Raw genomic sequence first — 22,297 nt, 5'->3', positions numbered from 1 at the left:
AGACCAGATAGGTAGTGCCATGCAGAAGTGGGCACTGAAGAGAGAGGCCAAGTCCAGCCTCATCCACAGGGGCTGGTCACTTCTCAGCCCCCCTGACTAGAGCCCTGCAAACCATGGGCTATTTGTTGCTAGAACTTCTGATTTTTCAGTCTTTTTACAAGAGACTCTCAATTTGCGTTAGTTACTAATTTTAAAACATTTAAAAAACACCAGGATCCAAACACAATCCCTGTGAGGAGTTAGATTCGTCTGGAAGGTGGGGAGCTGGTGCTCTGCACTGGGGAAGGCCAGGCTTTGGGTGGTAGCTGACCCCTCTGAGGGACAGAGGTGTGAGTCCTCCATGGGCCTGAGAAGCTCACCAGCCCGGGGCTAAGGTTCTGGAGGGGAGAAGCTGTTATTTCAGGCAGGTGTGAACCTGCCTGGAGCCCAGTCAGGTTGCTGCCTGTCTTGAAGATCCAAGACTGGGGAACACTACAGAAAATATAGGAATAACGGTACCTGTGGGGTGGGAGCTGGGGAAGGAGCAGGGCCACACCATTCCTGACTGCGGCTGCAGCCAGGCTGAACAAGGGCCCCGACCTCTGTGGGTGCAAGAGCTCACCGTCAGACCCCAGCTGCGTCCCCGGGAGTGGATGCAGACAGATTTTGGGGAGGGCTGCAGGTGGTCCGAGTCCACTGACCTCACCTTCTCACAGCACTTATCGCTTCTGCCTTCCCTTCCCAGAGGCAGGCCCTCCCCACGTCCTGATCACGTCTCTCCAGGTGATCCGTCTCTCCAGGTGATCCGAGGCCCTAGTGCATTCATTCAGCCCCCTCGGCCCACTGGCCCCCTCAGTCTTCATTCTCATCCATTCTGGGTAACCCTTCTCCACGCCTACTGAGCGTTGGCCCTCCGCGCACTAGTGGTCCAGGAAGAGGGCTGGTGAGCTGTGGGCACGGGGCCCACCTGCCTCAGTCTGGTCCGACCGACACCGGCAAGGGATCGCCCAAGGCCACGTCCCGGTCTGACGGCACGCGGGCCGGAGGGACGCTTCCACGAGGCCCCCCTAGGGATCATCGCCTCCCTCCATCGTCGTGGAGCCTGGGGAGGGTCCCGAGGCCGGGGTGGGCCTAGCACGGGTCTGGCACTCACAAGCCGCTCCCTGAATCATGGTTGAATGAGGAAGCCGAGCTGGGTTTGGGGAGGGGGTGCGGTCAGGGCCGCGGGACCTCGCAGGCGTCTCAAGGGGCGGAGGGCGCCGGGGCCCCCATGGGTGGGGCCGGGGTCTCCGGTCGGGGAATGGGGCGCCAGGGTCCCCAAGGGTGGGCCCGGGACCAGGGACGAGGACGCCCCCGCACGCCCGCCCCCTGCGGGAACCGCGCTCGACCCCGCGTGACCGGAAGTGCCCCCCCGTGGGCGCGGGCGGGGCGGGGCCGGCGGCGGCACTTCCGGTGCCCACGCGCCGCCGCCGCGCAGCTCCGGGGCCGTCACTTTGTGTAGCGCGGGGCGCGCAGGCCCAGCCCGGTGTCGGTGGCGGCTCGGCCGCCCCGGCGCGCGGTGAGTGGTGGCGGAGCGGGCGCGCGGCGGGCGGGCGGCAGGTGCCGGCGTGGGCGCGGGCGCGGGGTTGGGGCGGGCCGCCCCTCGACGCCGGCGCGGGAGGCCGCGGGGAGGCGGCGGGGCCGGCGGAGCCTGGGTCTAGGCTGGCGGGGCCGGAGCGCGCGCTGGCCGGGCCTTCGGTGGCCGCGCCCACGCCCGACACGGCCCCGCGACCCCCGCCCCGGGCTGCGCGAGGGGGGCGGGCTCTGATCCCCAGGGCCGGTCCGGGCCGGCAGCGCGGAGTAGGCGGACTGGGAGAACACGCGCGATCCGCGGGAGGTGCCCGACGCCGTCTAGGCCCGAGGGGCGGGGGTTGGGCCGTGGCCTCCCCCGGAGACACACCCATCCAGGAGGGGCTGTCACTGCCACGGCCTCGGCGGAGGTGGAGGCACGATAAGCCCCCTGGGGGGATGGAGGTGGCTTGACCTGGCGCTCCAGGGAACTTGCATAGTGACCTTGGGGGCATGGCTGGGTCCTCCCTTGTTTGCAAATGGAGGCCCCAGTGGGTGCTATGCTGTCTTCTACTGCCGGTAGGCCGGTAGAGGAACCCATCCCTGGGGTTGGATTGGGGTCTGGGCTGCCCCAGGCTTGTGGGCAGGGAGAAGGGGAGGTGTGCGGGAGGATCAGTCCCCTCGCTGCGTGGTACCTTGGTACTCGGTTTGGTTCAACAAGTGTTGGCAGGCCTGGGGAGCTGGCCAGCGTGGTGAGGGGCTGCCCTTGGGGAGCTGGGGTGGCCTCGTGGATACACCTGCACCAGGAGCAAACCCAGGAGAGTGCGGGAGCCCAGATCCACGGACAAACAGTGAGGATCCTGGTAATCAGGGAAGGAAGGCTTCCTGGAGGAGATGAAAACCTGGAAGGCCTCGAATAACAGGAGTGTGATCATTAAGGCCACGCAGAGGGAAGGAGGGTGTCTAGATACATGTGCACCCACACATTTCTCCTCCTTTTCTGTGTAGGTTCCCTGGATTTGGGACTTTTGAGGCGAGTTTCTAACAGTTTTCAAACTTTGACTCTTGTTTCTGGCCTTGCGGTCCTCTCTGCTCCCGGTGGAGGGCATCTTGCCTCTCCCAGTTCTAAATATCTGCAGCCCTGTACCCCACAGTGCAGGGCCCCGGCAGAAATAAGGGTCTGAAATGACCTGGAGGTTTACGTTGATGAGGCTGCTTAACTTATCCTCTGTGGCTTCTGACGTGGTATTAGATGCCAGGAAGTGAGCAAAGTGAGATTCCAGTGGGCTGACAGGTTGGAAAGAGAAGAAAGGAGAGTGTGCAGATCTGGGGGAGCATGGCCAGGACACACCTGGCCTGGGGAGGCAGAAAGAAGCTAGCATCCGAGTTACTGAGGTCCGTTTTTCAGACCTATTCTGTTCTGGATTCTAGGTCCAGATAAATGGGGCATTTGGCTGTGCTAGGCGCTGGTACCGTCTACAGAGTGACTGCCGACCTCCATAGTTGCTGGGCCTTTCCCTTCTTTGGTCACCAGCAGGTGCACTTCTTGGGAGAGGGACTTCAGGCCGCAGCCTCCCCCGAGGCGGAGACTCTCCAGTGCTTCTGGGTTGGCTTGCGGTTTGAAGGACCCTCAACAGCGGTCTGTCTCTTCTGGAATGGGACAGTGGGGCCGAAATACTGAGTCCTAGAAATCTCATGTCTATCACATTGACTACAGATTGAGAGTCACTTCTTCAATAAATATTTGATTGCTTACTCTATGTCTGGCGTGGGGAGATTCAGAGATGTGCAAAGGGAACTTCTGTCTTCCTGGAGTTGACCATGTATTCAGGGAGACAGGCAGTAAACAGACAATTCCATAAGTAGATAAAAGATGTGGGTGCTGCGAGGGCAGAGTCCAGGAACTATGTGTAACAAGAACCCAGGGGCCTGCCTCTGGAGGATCAGCAAAGAAGAGGGGAAGAGAGTTCTAGGGAGAGGGAATGGCACAAGCAAAGGTCCTGAGGTGGGACGAGCATGGTGCCACTTTATTCCAAAGCCATGGAGTTTTCTTCTTTTGTCCTCAGAGATGGCGGCCTGGCCTGTGGGAGTCTGCTCTGGGTGGTGGCCAGGCAGGAGGCAGCATTACTGGGCTTGGCATGGTGTCTGGGCTCAGCCTGAATTTGCAGCTGGAGGCCTGGGTGAGAAAAGCCTTCCTCTGGGCCTGAGGTGGATTGCAGTTGGGAAACCTTTGCTGAGCATTCTCGGGGCCCTGAATGCTGGGCAGGGCTCTGTCCTGGAGGTGGGTAGGGTGACACTTGGCACACGTGTTTCCGTAACTCAGGCACCTTTACCCGCCCAAAGAGCCATGGAGACCAAGGAGGTAGGCTCTGGGAGAGGCTAGGTGGCCCTCCTAGGTGTAGTTCTGTAACCTGTACCATTGGGTTAAGTGATTTCTGAATCTAGAATGGGGCTGGAGGCAGCCAGAGGTGACTCCTGGGCTCCACTGTGTCTCAGCCGCTGGACTTGGGCCTTGGTCTCTGGGAGCAGCTGCGTGAATGCTCTGAGTTCCCTAGCTGTTAAAGTAGATTTTAAAGAAGCAGCTCAAAGTAGTTCAGAAAACGAGTGTACACTGCCTTATTAGTAGAAAAGTGTTGCTTTATGGAGTACGAGCTAATCATGGAGCAGTTCTCACAGGTGTCCAGTGGTGTGAACTGTTCTCACGAGCCTGGCATCTTTATGTGGACACGCATGTCCTGTTTTAGGGGTTGTGTGGCAGACGCTGTCTGCCAGCAGAGCCGGAGGAGCTAGGTTGGGCCCAACTGTGCTTTGTGGCCTGACATTTCAGGATCCTTCTGGGGTTCACGCCCTCAGCCCAGGTTCTAGGGTTGCTGTATTTGTAGTGGGCTTGTCTCACTTCGGAAATGACCCCATTCATGCCTGAGATACTGATGGGGCCGGTGTTGGATGATGGGCCTGTTCTTAGGTCTACACACAAAAGGGAGCCGCAGAAACTGACTTGTCAAAACCGTGACTCCGTCTTGCCCTTGGGACTCCATTGGGGCTGGAGAAGGATGCACAGTTGGGCGGGAGGAGTGGCCCCAGGGCCTGTGGCATCCCGGCCCGCCTGGATCCCTAGGCCCTGGCTCTGGGTAGTGCAGCAGCGTGGCTGTGTCTCCCCTGAGCGCCTGCACTGAGCCGTCTGTGACATTGATGTGAGAGTAGGACCCCATAAGCCACCAGAGCTTTGACAGTTCAGCTCTTAGGATTCTCTGGTCCCCAGACTTGAAGAGATGTCACAGAGCACTTTGCTGGTCTAGCGATGAATCAAATCTCCATGATCTGCCAAACTTTTTCCAGATGCCCTGGATGGAGCGAGGGTAAGGGAGATGCAGAGGGTAGTGCATACTCGGGGCCTTTTCTTTACTGCCTCTCATAGGAAGGAGCCTGACCTGCTGGCTGCTCAGATTAGGCCCCCTAGGCAGGGGTGAATGAGCACTGGTCTTACCTTTCACCTCTGCCCCACCCCTTCGTGCTGTGCAAGTGCCTGCAGCCTGCCCATGCTTAGCCCTCTCCTCTGACACTCCCTGCTGGACAAGCTGTGCGTGTTGAGAGCTGGGTGAGCATCTTCTCCTCCTTTATATCAGATGGGCTCTTCCTTGCAGGTGACAGTCACTCCTTTCAGCTAATTGTGGGCCACCCTCAGGCTGTGTTGCCTGGACTCAATGCTTCTCGTGGTCCTTGAGCATAAAGATCTGGGATCGGGCTGACCCCGTGGCTTAGTGGTTAAGTGTGTGTGCTCCGCTACTGGCGGCCCGGGTTTGGATCCCTGGGGCGCACCGACGCACCGCTTCCCCGGCCATGCTGAGGCTGCGTCCCACATACAGCAACTAGAAGGATGTGCAACTATGACATACAACTATCTACTGGGGTTTTGTAGGAAAAAAAGGAGGAGGATTGGCAATAGATGTTAGCTCATAGCTGGTCTTCCTCAGCAAAAAGGAGGATTAGCACGGATGTTAGCTCAGTGCTGATCTTCCTCACACACACAAAAAAAAAAAACAACTGGGATGAATCCCTGATTTACTTAAGAAAGCATGGCAGTGTGAGCGCACAGGAGAGGGCGGCTGTCTTTGAGCGAGAGCAGGCCCTCACCGGACACCGGATCTGCTGGTGCCTTGACTTTGGACTTCCCAGCCTCCAGAACAGTGAGAAAAAATGTGTGTTGTATAGGGGAAAAAAAAAAAAGAAAGCATGGCAGTTCATGCCAGGCATGTAGTTGCTAGTGAGAAAGAGCTGAAACCACATGATGAGGGGGGTCACAGAGAGGGGCTCTTTGGGCAGCTTTTCCAGGTACACAGTGGCTTGGTTTTGCCACACGGATCGTGGAGAGAGCTCCAGTCCTGCCTTGGCTCTGGTGCTGTTACTACACGATGAGGGAAATAAATTCTGCCTCGCAGAGGGTGGATGTGAGGCCCACGGAGGAACCTGTGTCAGTGTGCTGTGGCGGCTCATCTCCGTCGCCTGCCTGTGTTTCAGGCTGAGCTGAGGCTTACTTCCAGAGAAGATGGCAGCCCTTCACACAGCTCCAGACTCCCCACCTGCCCAGCTGGAGAGGGCCGAGGACGGGTCGGAATGTGATCCTGATCAGGAGGAGGAGGAGGAGGAGGAGGAGGAGGAGGAGGAGGAGGAGGAGATAGCAGTGGAAGAAGAGGAGGACAAGGCTGTAGAGGAGGAGCCGGAGGTGGAGGTGGAAGAGGACGAGGATGTGGCAGAGGTGGTGGCAGAGGAGCAGAGTCCAGCGTCGGGGACCCAGGAGCACCTTAGCCTTGGTGGTGACACCAAGTCCCCAGTTCTTCAGGAAGAGGGTAAGAGAAAGGAGCTGGCCCTTGGGGGCTTGGGTGGGCAGGCTGGGAGCACTCTGGCCTGAGGGGGTGGAGCTGAAGCTGGAGCATCGGGGCGGGGTTTCTGACATGAGGGAGTAGCCAGTAGTCCCGACCCTGCTCGCTGGAGGGGTGGAAGTGGTCCAGGCCATGAGGCCCGATGGTAAAGGCAGCTGGCCCCTGAGAGAGCTTTCCCCTCAGCCCTGCAGGCCTCCCGGGTTCCAACCACACCTGGGGATGAGGACCTGGATGAGGACGAGGAGGACGAGGACGAGGACGAGGATGACGATTCCTTGACAGCTGGGTCTCAGGTGAGCTGCCCTCTCATTTGGAGCTCAGTTAACTAGGCAGGGTTTCCCCAGGAGGGCTTGGCACCTGCTGTTCTGGAGACTCCTGTAGGCGGGGCAGTGGCACTTGATCCTCAGGCTGAGCCCAGGCTGTGAGCTGGGATGGGGCTGCAGGAAGTGGCTGGGCATCTCTAGTCCCAAGCCCAGGGAATTTGGTTCCACTCTTCTGGGGCCCATCCCTTCCTAGGCCATTGGAATGTCCTGATTGTGTTCACCACCTCCCCCTCACCTGTATGTGCACACTTTCTTTAGAGGCCTGGCTCCCCACTGGGGTCAGGCTGTGCCCCTTATCTGGAGGTCCCCGTCCAGGCTCTGGTTTCCTGCTGAGCCCAGTCAGATTGGGCACCAGTGCCCACACTCGGTTTAGTTGGTGCCACTTGTCCACCCAGGCATGGGTCCTCACACTGCTGACGTGACCACTGGCTTGAACCAGACAGTGAAGTAGGAGTGGGTCGAGGTGGCCACGCAGCATGGCTGTAGGGGCTTGGGCTTTGTTGTCTCCTGACCTCATTGTGAGTCCTGGCTCTGCCCGCTATGAGCTGGGCGTTCGCCCTCTCTGAGCCTGGGTTCCTGGTCTCTGGATGTGAGTGGAGTCCCTGCCTCCTGGGGCTGCGGCAAGGCCCAGAAGCCCCAAGTACAGTCAGGCACTGGTAGGCCTGCCGGTAAGGGGGTGTTGGGCTGAGTCCCCAGGAGCTCCACGTTGCAGGGCCTTGGTTAGTCCCCATTGAAGCATCTACGTTGCTCTCTTCCCTCTCGCCTGGGGCAGCTTGAGGCAGTGGCCAGGCTTCTTTGTTTTCCAGGGGCTGGTGACTTTTGAAGATGTGGCTGTGTACTTTACCCTGGAGGAGTGGGAAAGGCTGGACGCAGACCAGCGGGACCTCTACAAGGAAGTCATGCAGGAGAACTATGGGATCCTGGTGTCCTTGGGTAAGCAGGGGCCCTTTTGTCCCCAAGCGTCATCCTGGTGTGATGGCTGCCAGGGGCTTAGCTGTCTGAGAGGGTGGCTTCTGGAGCCCCAGGGTCTTGGAGAAGGGGGTGCTGGAGCCAGCCCACATGCCAGGGAAGCTCTCAGGACCATCCTCACAGCCCAGCAGCACTGTGAGCCAGGTGGACACGTTCTGGGGAGCTGCCAGTCCAGTTGTGCTGTACACTCCCCAGAAGCCTCGAGGGGTGAGGAGTCAGGTGGCAAAGGAGAGGGGTGGGCACCCTGCAGATGAAGCATGTGGAAGGGCTTAGCAGGAGAGCTGGGGGCATCAGGGCAAGGCTCTGGAGAGAAGGGAATGTGGAATCCCCAGAGCGGAGGCAGGGAGGAGTGGAGGGCTGGTCCTGGAGAGGATGGAGAAGAGGGGAGAGGGACTGAAGAGCCAGTGGTGGCAGCGCTGTGTGGGGCCAGGGCAGAGCCTGCCAAGAGCAGCCCTGCAGCTGCGCTCTGCTTTTCTCCTGGGCAGGATACCCAATCCCCAAGCCAGACCTGATCTTCCGGCTGGAACAAGGAGAGGAACCGTGGGTGCCGGATAGCCCCCGTCCTGAGGAGGGAGACATTGTCACTGGAGTCTACACAGGTGAGCAGGAGACGGAATCCCATGGGCTTTCTGCCAACACAGCACTTCGGAGACTTTGGCCTTCACCTGAACTCTCTGCTGTGGTGTTGGTGGTCTGGGTTGTGGGCTGGGCTCTGTGGAGACAGAGCGGCCACTGTGGGCTATCTTCTGCCTTGGTGGGTTGGCTCCTCTTGGTTCCAGTCTGTGGAGTCCCAAGGGTCAGAAGTCCTTAGAGAACCTACAGGTTCTTCTTAGGAGCCTTTAAAAATGATCCTTTGTCCCTGCCTTAGAGCCTCTGAATGTTTTTTTGGTGAGTGAAGGCCAGTTGTTGGCTCAGAGGGCTAGGTACCGGGGCCGAGCAGACTGTTGGTGCTGGGGGCGCTGGAGCCGGCCTTTCCGGTTCCCAGACTTGAGCCGGTCCTCTGGCTTCTCCACCCATTTAGCCATCTCTGAACAAAGGGTCCCCCTCAGCCTTCTCTCCTGTCCTTGGAAGGCCTGGGGGCAGGCCTCTGGCCTGGGTGGGCAGCTCTGGGTCTTTTGGAGAGGAGATCGTGGAGAAATGTGTACAGGAAATGTTCAGGGTGGCAGATTGCTCTGGAGACCTCAGACCTGGCTCTGTTCCTCCAACTCTCTGAGCCTTACTTTATTCACCTAGACAATAAAGAATTTGAACTAAACTCATAATTTCCAACCTGAGGATGGACTGTTGGTTCTGTGGAGATGCTTCCTGGAGGGCTGAGTTATTCTCAGTGTTCCGGAAGGTGCAGTGGAGGCTCTCGCACAGTAGGTGTATTTGGCTTTGGGCTGGAGTGACTCCAACCCAGTGAGGGGCACTGAATGTCTCATGCCAATCATGTGTCTGGATAAACTGGGAGCAGCTCACAGATGCGTTTTAAAATAAAAATACAGAAAAACACAGACAACGCTGTGCCTGCATGTGTACTCCTCAAAGCATTTTCCTATATGCTTTTTGTCCTCAAAACAACGCTGTGAAATAGCAGGAGAGGGATTATTGGTCTCGCCTTGCAGACGAGGAAGTTGACTTTTGAAGTAGTGATTGGGTGACTCGCCCACTGGGGGCTCAGGCCTCAGGCCTCACTTTCCATCGTGTTGCAGGACGGCCTTCCTGCCCTGAGCTCCACATTCTCTGGGACCCTCTTGGAATCTTTCCTGGGCTTCAGAATTGGGAGGGCTCTGGCTGTCGAGAAATATTGCTGCTGCCTCCAGGATGAGCCTGGCATGTAGGTGACATTTCTCGGAGAGTCTTAGTGGGAGGTGTGTACTCTTTATGGGCACATCTCAGAAGAGCCACCCAGAGGTGAAGGGGCCACAGGCTGGCTTTGGCCAGTGTCTTCTCATGTAGTTAGATGTACCCCCGTTCTCCATGCTTCTTGGAGGGTTCTGGGGGAGAGCCTTTTGCAGGCTGGAGCCTGGGTGGTCCCCCCCATGTGACCTGTGAACCTGGCTGCAGTTTGGCAGCTCCCTGAGGGGACTGGCTAGCTGGGCCCGTGCCCCTCTGCCTTCCCCTGTGGCCAGTCACTGTGCCAGGGATGGTGGGCCTGTGATGCTGCCCCACCCGCCACCCCTGGCCCTGCCCATTTGCAGAGCCTGAGTGGGTGCAGGATCCAGGCATAGTCTCAGATGTGGCACCTGTCTGCTGGGAGGGGATGGAGTAGCAAATGCTGGGGTCAGCACACCGAGCGATGCTATCTACAGTCTTCCTTCTTAACTGTGACTGTGGACTGTTGCTAAGTGCCCCCCCGACTCTTCTCCCTGCATTCGTGTCTGTGTAGCTGAGCCAGCTGAGAATTGGCTCAACTCCCTCCTCCCTGCCAGCTCCTCGCTCAGCCCCCCCTTGGCCCCCACCTCCAGCTCTCTGGCCTGCACTCTCCTGCCTCTTCTGATCGCACCCCTTTCCTGCCATCTTTCTCCTCACCCAGCTTAGAGGGCAGCGTCCCTCCCTCCCTTGCGAATGCTCCCTGTAGTCACCTGGCAGATCCCTGCCCGCACCTGACCACTGTTTCCTGCCCACTCCACACCTACACTGGAGCAGGACACATGGCTGGAGAAGAGCATGCCTGCAGGCTGACCACAGACCCCCAAGGACGCCGTGGCCACCATGGCCTGGTAGTCTGGCCTTGTTTCCTTGTTGGGTTGGCTTTTCTGCTGAGATGGACTCCCAGGACCCCACATGCCCGTTTCTCTGCTGCCTTCCTGGCTGCTTCGCCACCCGCCCCACTTGTTTACGAGCCCCAGGATGGTCCTGCGTCCTCTTCTGTTCTCTCTCTAGGTGACCCCAGCTGGTGCCGGGGCTTTCAGTGCAATTTATACATACGCTGCTCATCCTCAGCTTCGCTCTCCAGCCCTGACCTTGTCTGTCCGACCATCTGCTTGACATTTCCACTTAGGTATCTGATGGGCATCTCCAAGTGAGCCTGAACCTGAAGTGGCACCACTTCTCCCACCCCGGTCCCCTCCTGCAGTGTCCCCGGCACCTGTGTGGGCCTGGGTGCACACCTGAGTAGTCCTTGTCCCTCTGCCTTCCTCACCCCACCCCGTCCCAGGCTGGCACAAGGCTGCAGGCATGTGGTCGCAGGTGTCTCTGAGCTTCCAGCCACATACCCTCCGGAGGCTTCCTCGTGCCCTTGTGTCTGGGCCTCTCTGCTGTGGTCTTGAGGCCTGCCGCCCCCTTCAGGCTCCTCACTCACCCTTAGCTCCTCAGACAGCCTTTCTCCTCAAGCTCTTGTCTGCCTCAGAGTGTTTGTATCTACTGTTTTCTCTGCCAACAGTTCCCTTGTGAGGCTGGCTTAGCTTTTAGGTCCCCACTTGAGTCATGTGTTCTCTGACCACTGTGACTTCGGGAGCACGCCCTCCCACGTTACTCCAGGACATTCCCTGCATTCACAGCCCTCAGCACTGTCTGAAATGACTCAGCCTAGACATTTCCTGCCTGCCTCCTCCAGCACACTCCATAAGAGCAGGCACTATGTGTTGTCCCCCCTGCACTGTGTCCCAGTGTGGCCTGGCACCCAGCGAGGCCGGCCACTAACCCCCCTCCTTGGCTGCTGTTCCTGCCCTTCACGTAAAAGTGAAAGATAGAAGAGAAATACAACACACAGGATTAAACCGGCTTAAACGTTACACAGGAAGGGATAGAGATAAAGTTTAAAAAGCAATAAAGCGAGAACTAAGGTGAGAGAACCTGGTTGGTGAGCGCAGTCGGCGGTTCTGGAGAGGAGGAACTCAGAGGAATAGCTGTGGAGTGGAGGCACCAGCTGGCCTGGTGCCTGGCGCCCTCATGGGGCCCACACCCCCACCTCCCATGCCTCCCCCAGCAGGTGAAGGCTGTCACCAGCCCGCAGGTGGTGTCTATCTCACACAGCCCATGAGCACCTGGGCTGGGCTTGTCTGCCCACAGGAGAACTCGGGGGGCCTGTCCTTGGTGTGGGCCTTCCCTTCCCTTTGCTATGCCCCAAGGAGACCTTGGTGTCACTGAATTCCCCTTTTCTAGTCTCAGCCAGGGACTGTGCTTAGGTCCTTTCTTGCCTCAGACCCCTGGGCTTGGTGTGGGCAGAAGGGGAAGGAGTGAGCACCCGAGCAGGGAGCCTGGGATTCTTGAGTGCCCAGGGGTGAGGGGCCGCTCAGGTTTCAGAAATGATGGAGGCACAGATGAGGGCGGCAGCGTCCCCTGGCCTGGGAGAGCTTTTGTCTTCCAGAATTGCATGTGAGGGATGAGCCAGCAGTTCTAAGGAAGGGCCCAGCCTCAGCTTCCTGGTTAGTACCTGGTCCTTGGTATCATATCTGTGTGGTACAGATGAGGCGACTGAGGCCAGAGAGGTCACCTTCCAGCCATGGGGGGCAGGCCCTGTGCCTGTCCTCAGGGGAGAAGCACCTCACAGATGTGTCAGCCTGAGGACCATGCAGCTGGAAGACAGATCCCAGTGCAGAAACCTGGCCCTGCTGGAGCCGCCGCCTCCCCTACGCTTGAGCACAGCCTGGGTCACTGAATTCCTACTCAGTGGGAAGGAGCCACCTGCAGCTTTGGGCATGCCACCCTTGTCTACACCCTCCCTTTGTAACTGTCCCCAGGGTGGGGGGAGGGACTCTCCTCAAGCCCACCCGAGTCTCTGTGTCTGGATGGAGGGTCAGGAGCAGGTGTTGAGTCATGTGACCAACTTCCAGGACCTCCGCTTGTGGCCTGGGCCTAGCAGGGATGGGTTGAGTCAGGGCAGACCCGCAGCTGACTCCGTGTGGGGCCCAGGGCAGGTCTCCAGTTCCCAGACAGGGGCAGAGGTGCTTGGGGGTGGGAGTTGTAGGAAACCGCCGGGTTCTCAGGGTGGTGCATGTAGGGCGTGCTGAGCGGCCCTCAGTCTGCTTCCCAGCAGCTCAGGGACACAGGTGCACAGGCGTGTGGCCTCAGGACCCTCATCTTCCCCACTGCCCTTTTATTTAGTGTCCCAATAGGGCACTTCCTTGAAGTGCCTGGTGGGCTCTGCTCCGAGGCCACTGGTCAGCCCCCAGGAGTGTCATCAGGCCTCAGCGCTGGTCTCCAGGCCCAGCTAATCATCACTCAGGGTCAGAGTCCTTGGGAGCAAATGTCTCAGGGAGATGAAATGCCAGCTCCCATTCCCCAGGGTCCATGTCTCTACTCTCTCAGAGTTCTGGAAGCAGCAGCAGCGTTTGACCCCCTGGGCCACTGTTAAGAAACGACACTCCCCGCCCCCACCCCCCCGGCTCCCCATCAGTATCCTCTCTGCCCTCTTACTAAGTAAACCTATGAATCCTCACTTAGATCTAAAACAGGTTTGGATCTGAGAGCCAGCAAACTCCCTGGGAACCCTGTCCCCATTGCAGCCTGGAGTAACCCTTACAGTGGACACCCCAACTCCAGGGCCCAGACCTCCAGACCTTGGGCCACTTTTGTGGCAGAAGACGAGAGAACAGAGCCTGGCCTCGGGGCAGGCTGGTCTCCCTCTGGGTCCCCTCCGGTGGCCCTGCTGCTTCCCGAGGTCTTGTCTCGGGGTGCGGCCAGCTCTGACTGCCTAGGGACCTGATGTCCTTACTCTCCCTTGCTTGGTGTCAGCGGTGGTCTCCACCACCTTGCTGTATGTACAGTATTTTCTCATTCTTGGACAAGCGGCCATGCCAGCTCCAGTGCTAGTGATGAGGTCTCCCAGGTCCCCTCCCAGGATTGGCCTCGTCTGCAGAGCACACGGTTGCTCAGAGGCTGGGGGTGGGGGCAGGGTGAGGGCTCACCTCCCCCCGAAGGGGGCTTTCCGCTGCCCTCAGACCCCAAAGAAGAGGTGTTGTGGGTGAGTCACTGGGGCCTGGCCCCCCTCCCAGCTCTGAGTAGCTGAAATTGCTTGTGGCAGGCCCCCAGTTGATCTGAGTGTCCTCCTCTTATCCAGCAAGTGCTCACTGACCCCTGGCTAGGTCCTGGGAGCACACTCACTGCACTAAGACCTCGTACTTGTTCCTCAGCTTGAATTCCCCTGCCTTAGGGGGTCTCTAATTAAAACTACTCAATCCCCTCACCAGAGTCTAGAGGTGAAATCTTTTTTGAGACTCACTGAAAGAACTCCCAGCTGATCTGACCATCGGCCCAAACTACCTGTCCCTCCACCATCCCCACCCCACCGCTTAGGGGCGCTCCAGCCTGCACATGAGGAGGAGCTGGGCCTTCTCTGTGTTCCAGGGGCCCAGTGCTTCACGTCACTCACTCATGGTCGTGGGTGGCAGCTGTCGGTAAGTTCAGTTTAGTACTAGGAAACTTTTGTCTTTTATTTAAAGCTTATTTTTACTATAATAGTATAATATCACTAACTGTAGAAAACAGGAAGTATTGCAAAGTATGAAAAAATAAAATAACCCATTTTTGTATGCGATACATGTTTTTTTCAAGCTGAAATCATGCCTGTGTGGTTCTGCATCTGGCTTTGTTTCACTCAGCACTGTGCTGAGTTTTCCCGTGTGACCGTATCACCACAGATGTAGATGTGCCACAGAGAACCCAGGACAAGGGCTGAGCCAGGACGGGCAGCCTTCCGGGGCCCTGACCATCCCTCAGGGGCAAGACTCAGTAATCCAGAGTCACCTGCTAGGTCATGCTGACACCAGCCACAGCCTTGGTGGTGGACATGGTCGGGGTAGGAGAGGGGATTTCTACTCGTGTTGTTGGAACTGAACCTTCCAGATGCTGGTTTTCTGAGGTAGGCATACCTCAGAAGGGGCAAAGAGTTTGTGAGAAGGCAGGCACGTGGGTGCTTTGGAGCAGCTGGGGCCGGCGTGGGCCGGGTGCTCTCCCTTCTCTTCCTGTGTGACTCAGTGTCTGCTCCATAAATATTAGTTTCCTCCTGAGTGTGTGGTGATGGCAGGCATGTCGGCACTCCATTTTATAAACTAGGAGTCCTCCAGACCTGACTCTATATCCATGTTCTGTGCTGAAGGGTGAGTGGGGTGCAGCTTGGTAGAGGAGGGCCAGAAGTGCAGGACCTCGGGGGGGTCCTTGGCCTTTTGTGATGGGAAGGTGCTGGCAGCTCACCCAGTCTTAGCCGACTTAGCACTGTTTCCCAAATGCACAGCCACTCAGAAGCAGCCAAGCTTCAGGGCTGCTTAGGAGGGAAGCTGGGGCTGTGCCTGCACAGTTGCTGGAGCCTCTCAGGGTGAGTGCAGAGAGGTGGGGCCCACTAGGTCACCCTGGCCCAGGGCAGCCTTTCCTGGTTCTGCTCTGGGGGTGGGATGGAGACCCCTGGCTGCTGGCCAGCTGGAGGCTGGTGGAGAAGAACCCAGAAGGGTAGGGATGCTGAGCAAAACTTAGGTGCTGACAAAGGCAGGTCCTCAGCAGGCGGGCGGCAGGCTGTGCTGGTGCTGGAGTGTTGCCTGCCTTGGGCCAAGCAGGCCAGGGAGGTGGAGTTCTGTGGGAGACAAGGGGCTATGGAGAAAACAGCCAAGGAGTCTCCGTCTATTTCTCTGGGCACAGGACCCCTGTTATGGGCTTAGCCCCTGGTTTCACAGGAACCTGCAGGCAAAATCACCCACTTTGTAGAGCCTCCCTGTTTGCTCCGCAGTGGCAAGCCCTGGAGCGAGCTGGAGGTCTAGAAGGGGGATTAGTTAAGGCCGTTGGAGGACAGTGAGTTCAAGAGGTAAAGGAGCCCCAGCCTTCCTGGGGGGGACAGCCATGTGCGCATTTCTCCCGTCTGCAAAGTTCCTCCTAACTGGGGAAGCGGTGGCTTTACTGCCCCGTGTGTGCTGGGGCGTGCACGACCTCTCACTTCCATGGAAAGGAGGCATGTTGTCCACGACCAGATCGAGGCTCCGATCTCATGAGCTTGGGGTCCCACGGAAGCCGCGATTCTTGGGCAGGAGCCTGCAGAGGGCTCCTATCAGCCTCTTCTCACATCTCTTCTGGCCTTCCCTTGTCGCCTTCAGGGGCCTGGTTCTGGACCGACGACATAGAGGACCACGAGGAGGAGGACGACGAGGACTTCCTGGCGGAAGTGGCTGAGGAGGAGAATGAACCCCCCGGGCTGTGGTCCGCAGCCTACGGCGTGGGTGACGTGCCTGGGACGTGGGGCCCCGATGACTCGGATTCAGCGCAGACTCCGGAAGGGTGGGGCCCGGACCCTGGCGGCCTCGGGGTTCTGGCGGAGGGTTCCGAGGAAAAGCCCTTCCTGCCGGGCCGGGAGCCGGGCGCAAACCTGCTGGCACCTTGGGCCTTCCCAGCTGCGGCGGCTGCTCCGGACGGGCGCCCTGAGACCACGTGCGACGTGTGCGGCAAAGTGTTCCCGCACCGGTCCCGGCTGGCCAAGCACCAGCGCTACCACGCGGCCGTGAAGCCCTTCGGCTGCGACGAGTGCGGCAAGGGCTTCGTGTACCGCTCGCACCTGGCCATCCACCAGCGCACGCACACCGGCGAGAAGCCCTTCCCGTGCCCCGACTGCGGCAAGCGCTTCGTCTACAAGTCGCACTTGGTCACGCACCGCCGCATCCACACGGGCGAGCGGCCCTACCGCTGCGCCTTCTGCGGCGCGGGCTTCGGGCGCCGCTCCTACCTGGTCACGCACCAGCGCACGCACACGGGCGAGCGGCCCTACCCGTGCCCGCACTGCGGCCGCAGCTTCAGCCAGAGCTCGGCGCTCGCGCGGCACCAGGCAGTGCACACGGCTGACCGGCCGCACTGCTGCCCCGACTGCGGCCAGGCCTTCCGCCTCCGCGCCGACTTCCAGCGCCACCGGCGCGGCGGCGGCTGCGCGGAGCCCGGCGGCGACGGCCCTCGGCGGGAGCCCTGCGAGCTGCTGCCCGCGGCGGGGCCGGAGGAGGCCGAGGCCGGGCCCGAGGAACCTGAGGCCAGCGAGGCGGACGGAGAGGCCGAGGCCGAAGCCGACACCAGAGAGGCTTCGGCGGCGGAGGAGGCGCCCACCCCTGGAAGCAAGGAGGACCCTGAGCCGGACAGGCGGTTCCTGGAGCTGGGCAACGGTCTAGGGGAGGGCGAAGGCCCTTCGCACCCGCTCGGCTTCCACTTCCCTGTGCACCCCAAGTCTTGGCTCCATCCGGACGGCTTCCCGATCCTGGGCCTCCCGGACTTCGGGGAGCGGCTGCCGGCTGACCGGCGCCCCATGCCCGGCCCTCTGGGGGGCCGGCTCTCCCTGGTAGAGGGTGCGGGGCTGGCCTGCGACCCTTTCGGCGGCGGCGGCGGGCCCGGGGGCGGCGGCGGCCTGCGCGCGTTCGGGCCTGCCGTTGGAGGGCTGCTGGCCGAGCCGGCGCCCGCCGCGCTGGCCGAGGAGGAGAGCCCGTGGATCTGCTCCGACTGCGGCAAGACGTTCGGGCGCCGCGCCGCGCTGGCCAAGCACCAGCGCTACCACGCGGGCGAGCGGCCGCACCGCTGCGCCGACTGCGGCAAGAGCTTCGTGTACGGCTCGCACCTGGCGCGCCACCGCGACGCAGACACGGCGGCGCCCTTCCTGCGTTCCCGAGTGCGGCGCGCCGCCCGCTGCTCGCACCTGGCGGCGCACGTGCGCGCCACACCGTGAGAAGCCCTTCGTGTGCGGCGTCTGCGGCGCGGGCTTCAGCCGGCGCGCGCACCTGACGGCACACGGGCGCGCGCATACGGGCGAGCGGCCCTACGCGTGCGGCGAGTGCGGCCGCCGCTTCGGGCAGAGCGCGGCGCTGACGCGGCACCAGTGGGCCCACGCGGAGGAGAAGCCGCACCGCTGCCCCGACTGCGGCAAGGGCTTCGGCCACAGCTCGGACTTCAAGCGGCATCGGCGCACGCACACGGGCGAGAAGCCTTTCCGCTGCAGCGACTGCGGCCGCGGCTTCGCGCAGCGCTCTAACCTGGCCAAGCACCGGCGCGGCCACACGGGCGAGCGGCCCTTCCCGTGCCCCGAGTGCGGCAAGCGCTTCTCGCAGCGCTCGGTGCTCGTGACGCACCAGCGCACGCACACGGGCGAGCGTCCCTACGCCTGCGCCAACTGCGGCCGCCGCTTCTCGCAGAGCTCGCACCTGCTCACCCACATGAAGACGCACCGCAGCGCAGCCGGTGTGCCCGGCCCGGCGGCCCCCGCGCCCAAGGCTGAGGCGCCCGCCAAGGGGCCACCGGGCGCAGGCGCGGGCACCGGGCTGGGGGAGCGCGGCAGCACCCTGCTGGAGTTCGCGGGCGGAACGAGCTTCGGCTCCGAGCCGACTGCCGCGTTCGCGGGGCCCTCGAGAGCCTACGAGGAGAGCATCATGTGAAGGCCCGAGGCCGACGGAGGCGCAGCCCGCTAGGCCACCGGCCCCTCCTCCGCGCGGCTCGGGCGCCGGCCGCTGCGCGCCCGCCCCTTGCTCCTTTGGCCTCGAGGGGCTGAGGGTCCCAGTCCTGGTGCGGTGCCTTCCCCTCAGCCCCGGCGCACCGCCTCCTGGCCTCGGGCTTCCTTCCTGCCTGACCCCTAGAGCCAGGCCGCCAAGCTCGTAAGGCCGCGTGGAGCGCGAATAGGAAGAGAGCTGAGCGCCGAGGAGGCGAGGGCAGGGGACGGCCGCCCCGACAAAGACTGCGACGTCCCTGGGTTTATGCTGTGAAGCCGAGCGGTAGGGGTGGCAAGCGATGTTATTTATTTTATTCGGAATTCGATTTGGGTGGCCCGGGGAAAGGTGGCTTATGAGTTTGTAATGGGGTTTTACAGTGAGGGAGGGGAAGCCCTTGTGTCAAGGGGAGGGTGGGGTTGTCGAGGGCAGAGCATGTGGCTGTTCCCGGTGGGTTTGGCAGATGACTTCTTTCCATTCCTCAGTCGGAGGCTTCAGAGACCTTCTGGTCATTTGAGTATGTCCGGAAAGTTCTAAGTACTGCGTACGTGTCAAGGGGAAGCCTTGAGGGTTTTCGAAGGACAACATTCCTCCCTAACCCAGGGGGATGGGTATTGAACTGGGAAAGCTTTTATTCTGTCGATTGTGGATATTTATTTCCATCTCGCGTATAGCCTGAGGAATCTGGGAGGAGGAGAAAAAGCCAGAAACTAAATTTGTGGCCCGGGGTGGATGGGTTGCAGGTGTTGGAAGGGTCCCAAGGGAGCTTGGAGCCTTATTCTCGGGGGTTGCTCACTCTCCTCACCCCACTTGAGCACCGATATCAGCCAGGTGCTAGTCACGCTGGGTTAGTTGTAGTCTCAGCCTCTCTTGAGTCTTTTGGTATTCTCATCCGGGGCAGCTGGAGGTGGCATACTCAGAGATCCTTTGGGGGCCCCGTGCAGGCTCCCGTGGCCTTGGGCCCCAGCCTTCAACTCCCTGGGCTGCCACCTCTTCTAGAGCAGGTGGACACATGGGACTCTGCTCTTTTGAGCCTAACGCTCGTTTAGATTTAATAACCAATTGTAAAGTGACTGAGGTTGGTATCAGGATCATTTCTTACATCCCATAATTAGGGCCCTGTGACATCTGCAGGTCCATTTAACTCTGCTCCTGTCATTATTCTACACTAGAAGCAAGTAGTGTTTCTGTTAGATTCCCATTTCGCAGAGCGGGCAGTCTGCACAGTGGCAGTCCACCTCTCCAGGTGTGGACCTGAGCCCGTGGCTCAATGACAAACCGAACACCCAACTATGCAAGGTCCACACCTGACCACACCCCACCCTCTGGGCTGTGCCGTGGGGAGCCACCGGGCAGGCAGCTGAGGCAAGGCTCATGCAAGACTCCCCCTTCCTTAACCCCTTTTTGACCAGTGTGAGTGGGGCCAGAAAACTGAGATTTGGAAGCAGTTGCATTCCCTTTTAGATCTAGTTCCTTCTGTTTTAGTGTAGACATGGTCTCGGGGCCTGAGAGCCAGCAGCCAGGCTGCTAGGGGCTCGGGGCGGGGTAGGAGGCAGAGTAATGGTGGGTGGGGAGAGGGCGTGGATGGTGGTGGTAAGAAGTAGCCTGGCTGGGTGAGGTGGTGGGTGGGGTGGGGTGGTGAGGAGGGCAGGGGTCCCGAGGAGGCAGCAGCAGTGCTGGGTGATGCCACCTCTGCCCCTGGTTTCTCTCCTTTCCCTGTGGGACAGGAGCCTCAGAAAGGGGCCAGGGCAAGGTGCGCTAGCCTCGCATGGCTGGGGTTTGGCTCCATGCCCATCCTCCTGGTATGCCCCTTGAGTGCATACCTTCGGTGCCCCTCCTGGGCCGCCACTGCTACTGCCCTGCCCTGAAGCTGTTGGGAGGAGGACCTAGCTTTAATAAAGAGTGGAGAAATGACCTTTCTGACTGGATTCCATGTTGTTGCTGTTCCTCGGTGCCCTCAGGGAGGCTCTGCAAGGCTTCAGGCCCATTTGGTTTCTGCAAACATGTTTTTAGGAGTTTCTCTTAACAGAAACTGGAATTGGGCCATGAAGAGTCAGCGCAAGACGAGCTTTTCCCCCTGTTGCCTGTGTTCACCCAGTCTTTCTGGGATCCCCAGCAGGACCCCACACTGCTACATAGTCCTTGTGACACACGCACCTATCTCGAGACATTATTGCATTCAGGATTGTTTTGGTCGAAGGAGAGAGTCAGGTCCCCTTCCTGGTGGTCGAGATGCGCCTGAGTCACAGACCTCTGCTCAGAAACCCCAAGGCCATGTGGCTTTATTCAGGCCCACCTGGTCTGTGCCAGGGCACCTGCTCCCCAGGGCCCCAAACACCTTCCTTTGAACTGATTTGTTGACTTCTTTCTTCTCACCACCTGTTGTCCCCATAACCAGGTCTGACTCTCCCATCGTTTCCCCATGGATTTGAAAAATGTGAACTATGAAGTAAATTCTTTTTTCATATGTGATTTGGAGGCTCCAGAACAAAACCCAATATTTCAGTGGCAGATGGATGTTAAGATTTAGTTAAAATGGATGGCCTCGAGGATCTTAAAGTCTATTCAGAACAGTTAAATTGTTCCCTGATAGAGCTCACAGGTGTCCAGCCAAATACTTGGTTTTAGGGGGGAAAATCAAACAATCCTGATTGTCATAGAAAAAAAGTAGACAGCCTTCCTGGTGTTGAGAGGACTTCTGAATTTCTGGAGTCCTGATTCCACATATGTCAATTTAGCATCTCCCATCATTGCCAAGGAGGAATGGAAGCCAGCGACCCGTGAGATGTGACCCATGAGAGGTGGCACTTGGAGAGCATGAGGCCCTGAGCACCCCCTCGCCTCCACCTGCCTTTGTTGTTTTCTTTTTTCTCTGTTGCTCACACTTCCCCAACCTCCTCCCTTCCCCCCCGACCCTTTCACTTACGCTCTTCAAACATTTCCTTCTAGCTCTTTTTCTCTCTCTAATTGGCTACCTATGGAATAAAGTATTTTGAAGTTTTTGGTTATATTTATTAAATAAAGCTTTATGATCCTTGTTCATTATTTTTTCCTGATTATAAAATACACACTAGTGGTAAAGTTTCCAACAGTACAAAAATGTGTTCCATACACTTCATCTCCTGGGGAGTCACACCGCAGCAGGCACCACGGTTGATGCAGGTGGTGTGGGAGCACGTGGCTTCTATGGACATGGAAATGTCTTAACCAGGGACATACTTGACATATTCTCTTGCAACTTGGCTTTTTTCACTTAGCAATATATTATGACATTCCTTCCCACCTGACAGAGCTACCTCACTCATTTTAACTGTTCCATCATAGCATTTCATTTGGTGATGTACCATGATTTATGTAACTACTGCTCTATCAATGAGTATTTGGTTGTTTCCAAATTCTCACTATCACAAATAGTGCTGCAATGTAGATTCTTGTATACATATCTGTGTAGTTATGTAGATTTTTAATGCGTCTATTTATATGAGATAAAGTCCTAGAGGTGATGTTGCTGGGTCAAAGGGGATGCATATTTAAATTTTTGGGTATAGCTAAATTGCCACTGAGAAAGGCTGACTCCAGTCCAGCAGCATATTCTCCCAGCACAGTGGGAAAATGCTGGTGGTCCATGACCTTGCCAACACAGAGCATCAGCAATCGTTTTAATCTTTGCTTTGTTCTTCGTTTTACGGAGAGATGAATGGCTTGCATTTCTCTATTTTTAACATGTCAATAGGTTAAAATTTAACCTATTTAAAAAACTCATGGCTTTGTTAAGGTAGTTCTGTGGCTGTGGCTATGAAATATCCCTATCCCATCCAAGTTAAGAGCTTCCTTACTTTCTGGTATGACAGGAGGTTCCAGGCTTATCCCGAAAATTTCTTACCCCAAACCTGTAATCAGCCAATTCTCCAAGGAGCCGTGATTCCTTTAGTGGAAAATGATACTTAGGGACTACAATTTGGGTGCTGGGGTGCTCAATGCTCCTAGGTTGATTTTTTTTCCTAAGGAAAAAATAATTTTCCCTCTAGAATTCTATATCCAGCCAAGCTATTACAGTTATGAGAACAAATAATATTTTTAGACATGCAAGAATTCAGAAAATTTACTATCCATTCACCATCCTTAGGAGGCATGTCAGAAAATGAAAGAATCAACCAAGAAAGAGGAAGATGTGGGATGTAGGAAATAGTGGAGCCAGTCCAGGAGAAAGCGGTCCAGGATGACAGCTATACATCAGGTA

At 58.4% G+C, this 22,297-nt stretch overlaps 1 protein-coding gene across 1 annotated transcript; it reads left to right on the top strand.

The window, feature by feature from the left end:
- The first annotated feature begins 1,435 nt into the window (after positions 1 to 1,435).
- ZNF316 (zinc finger protein 316) lies at positions 1,436 to 21,102 on the top strand. Its single transcript, XM_087417522.1, is given in 7 exon segments — positions 1,436 to 1,537; positions 6,046 to 6,374; positions 6,591 to 6,700; positions 7,537 to 7,663; positions 8,185 to 8,298; positions 15,706 to 17,302; positions 17,304 to 21,102. Coding segments are annotated over 6 exon segments (2,955 nt in total). The 5' UTR covers positions 1,436 to 1,537; positions 6,046 to 6,073; the 3' UTR covers positions 18,010 to 21,102.
- The last annotated feature ends 1,195 nt before the right edge of the window (positions 21,103 to 22,297 follow it).

The sequence above is a fragment of the Ceratotherium simum genome, chromosome 26 (genome assembly GCF_057802395.1).
Source record: "Ceratotherium simum simum isolate JZ-2026a chromosome 26, ASM5780239v1, whole genome shotgun sequence".
NCBI lineage: Eukaryota > Metazoa > Chordata > Mammalia > Perissodactyla > Rhinocerotidae > Ceratotherium > Ceratotherium simum.
This window is presented reverse-complemented; position numbering and strand designations above follow the sequence as displayed.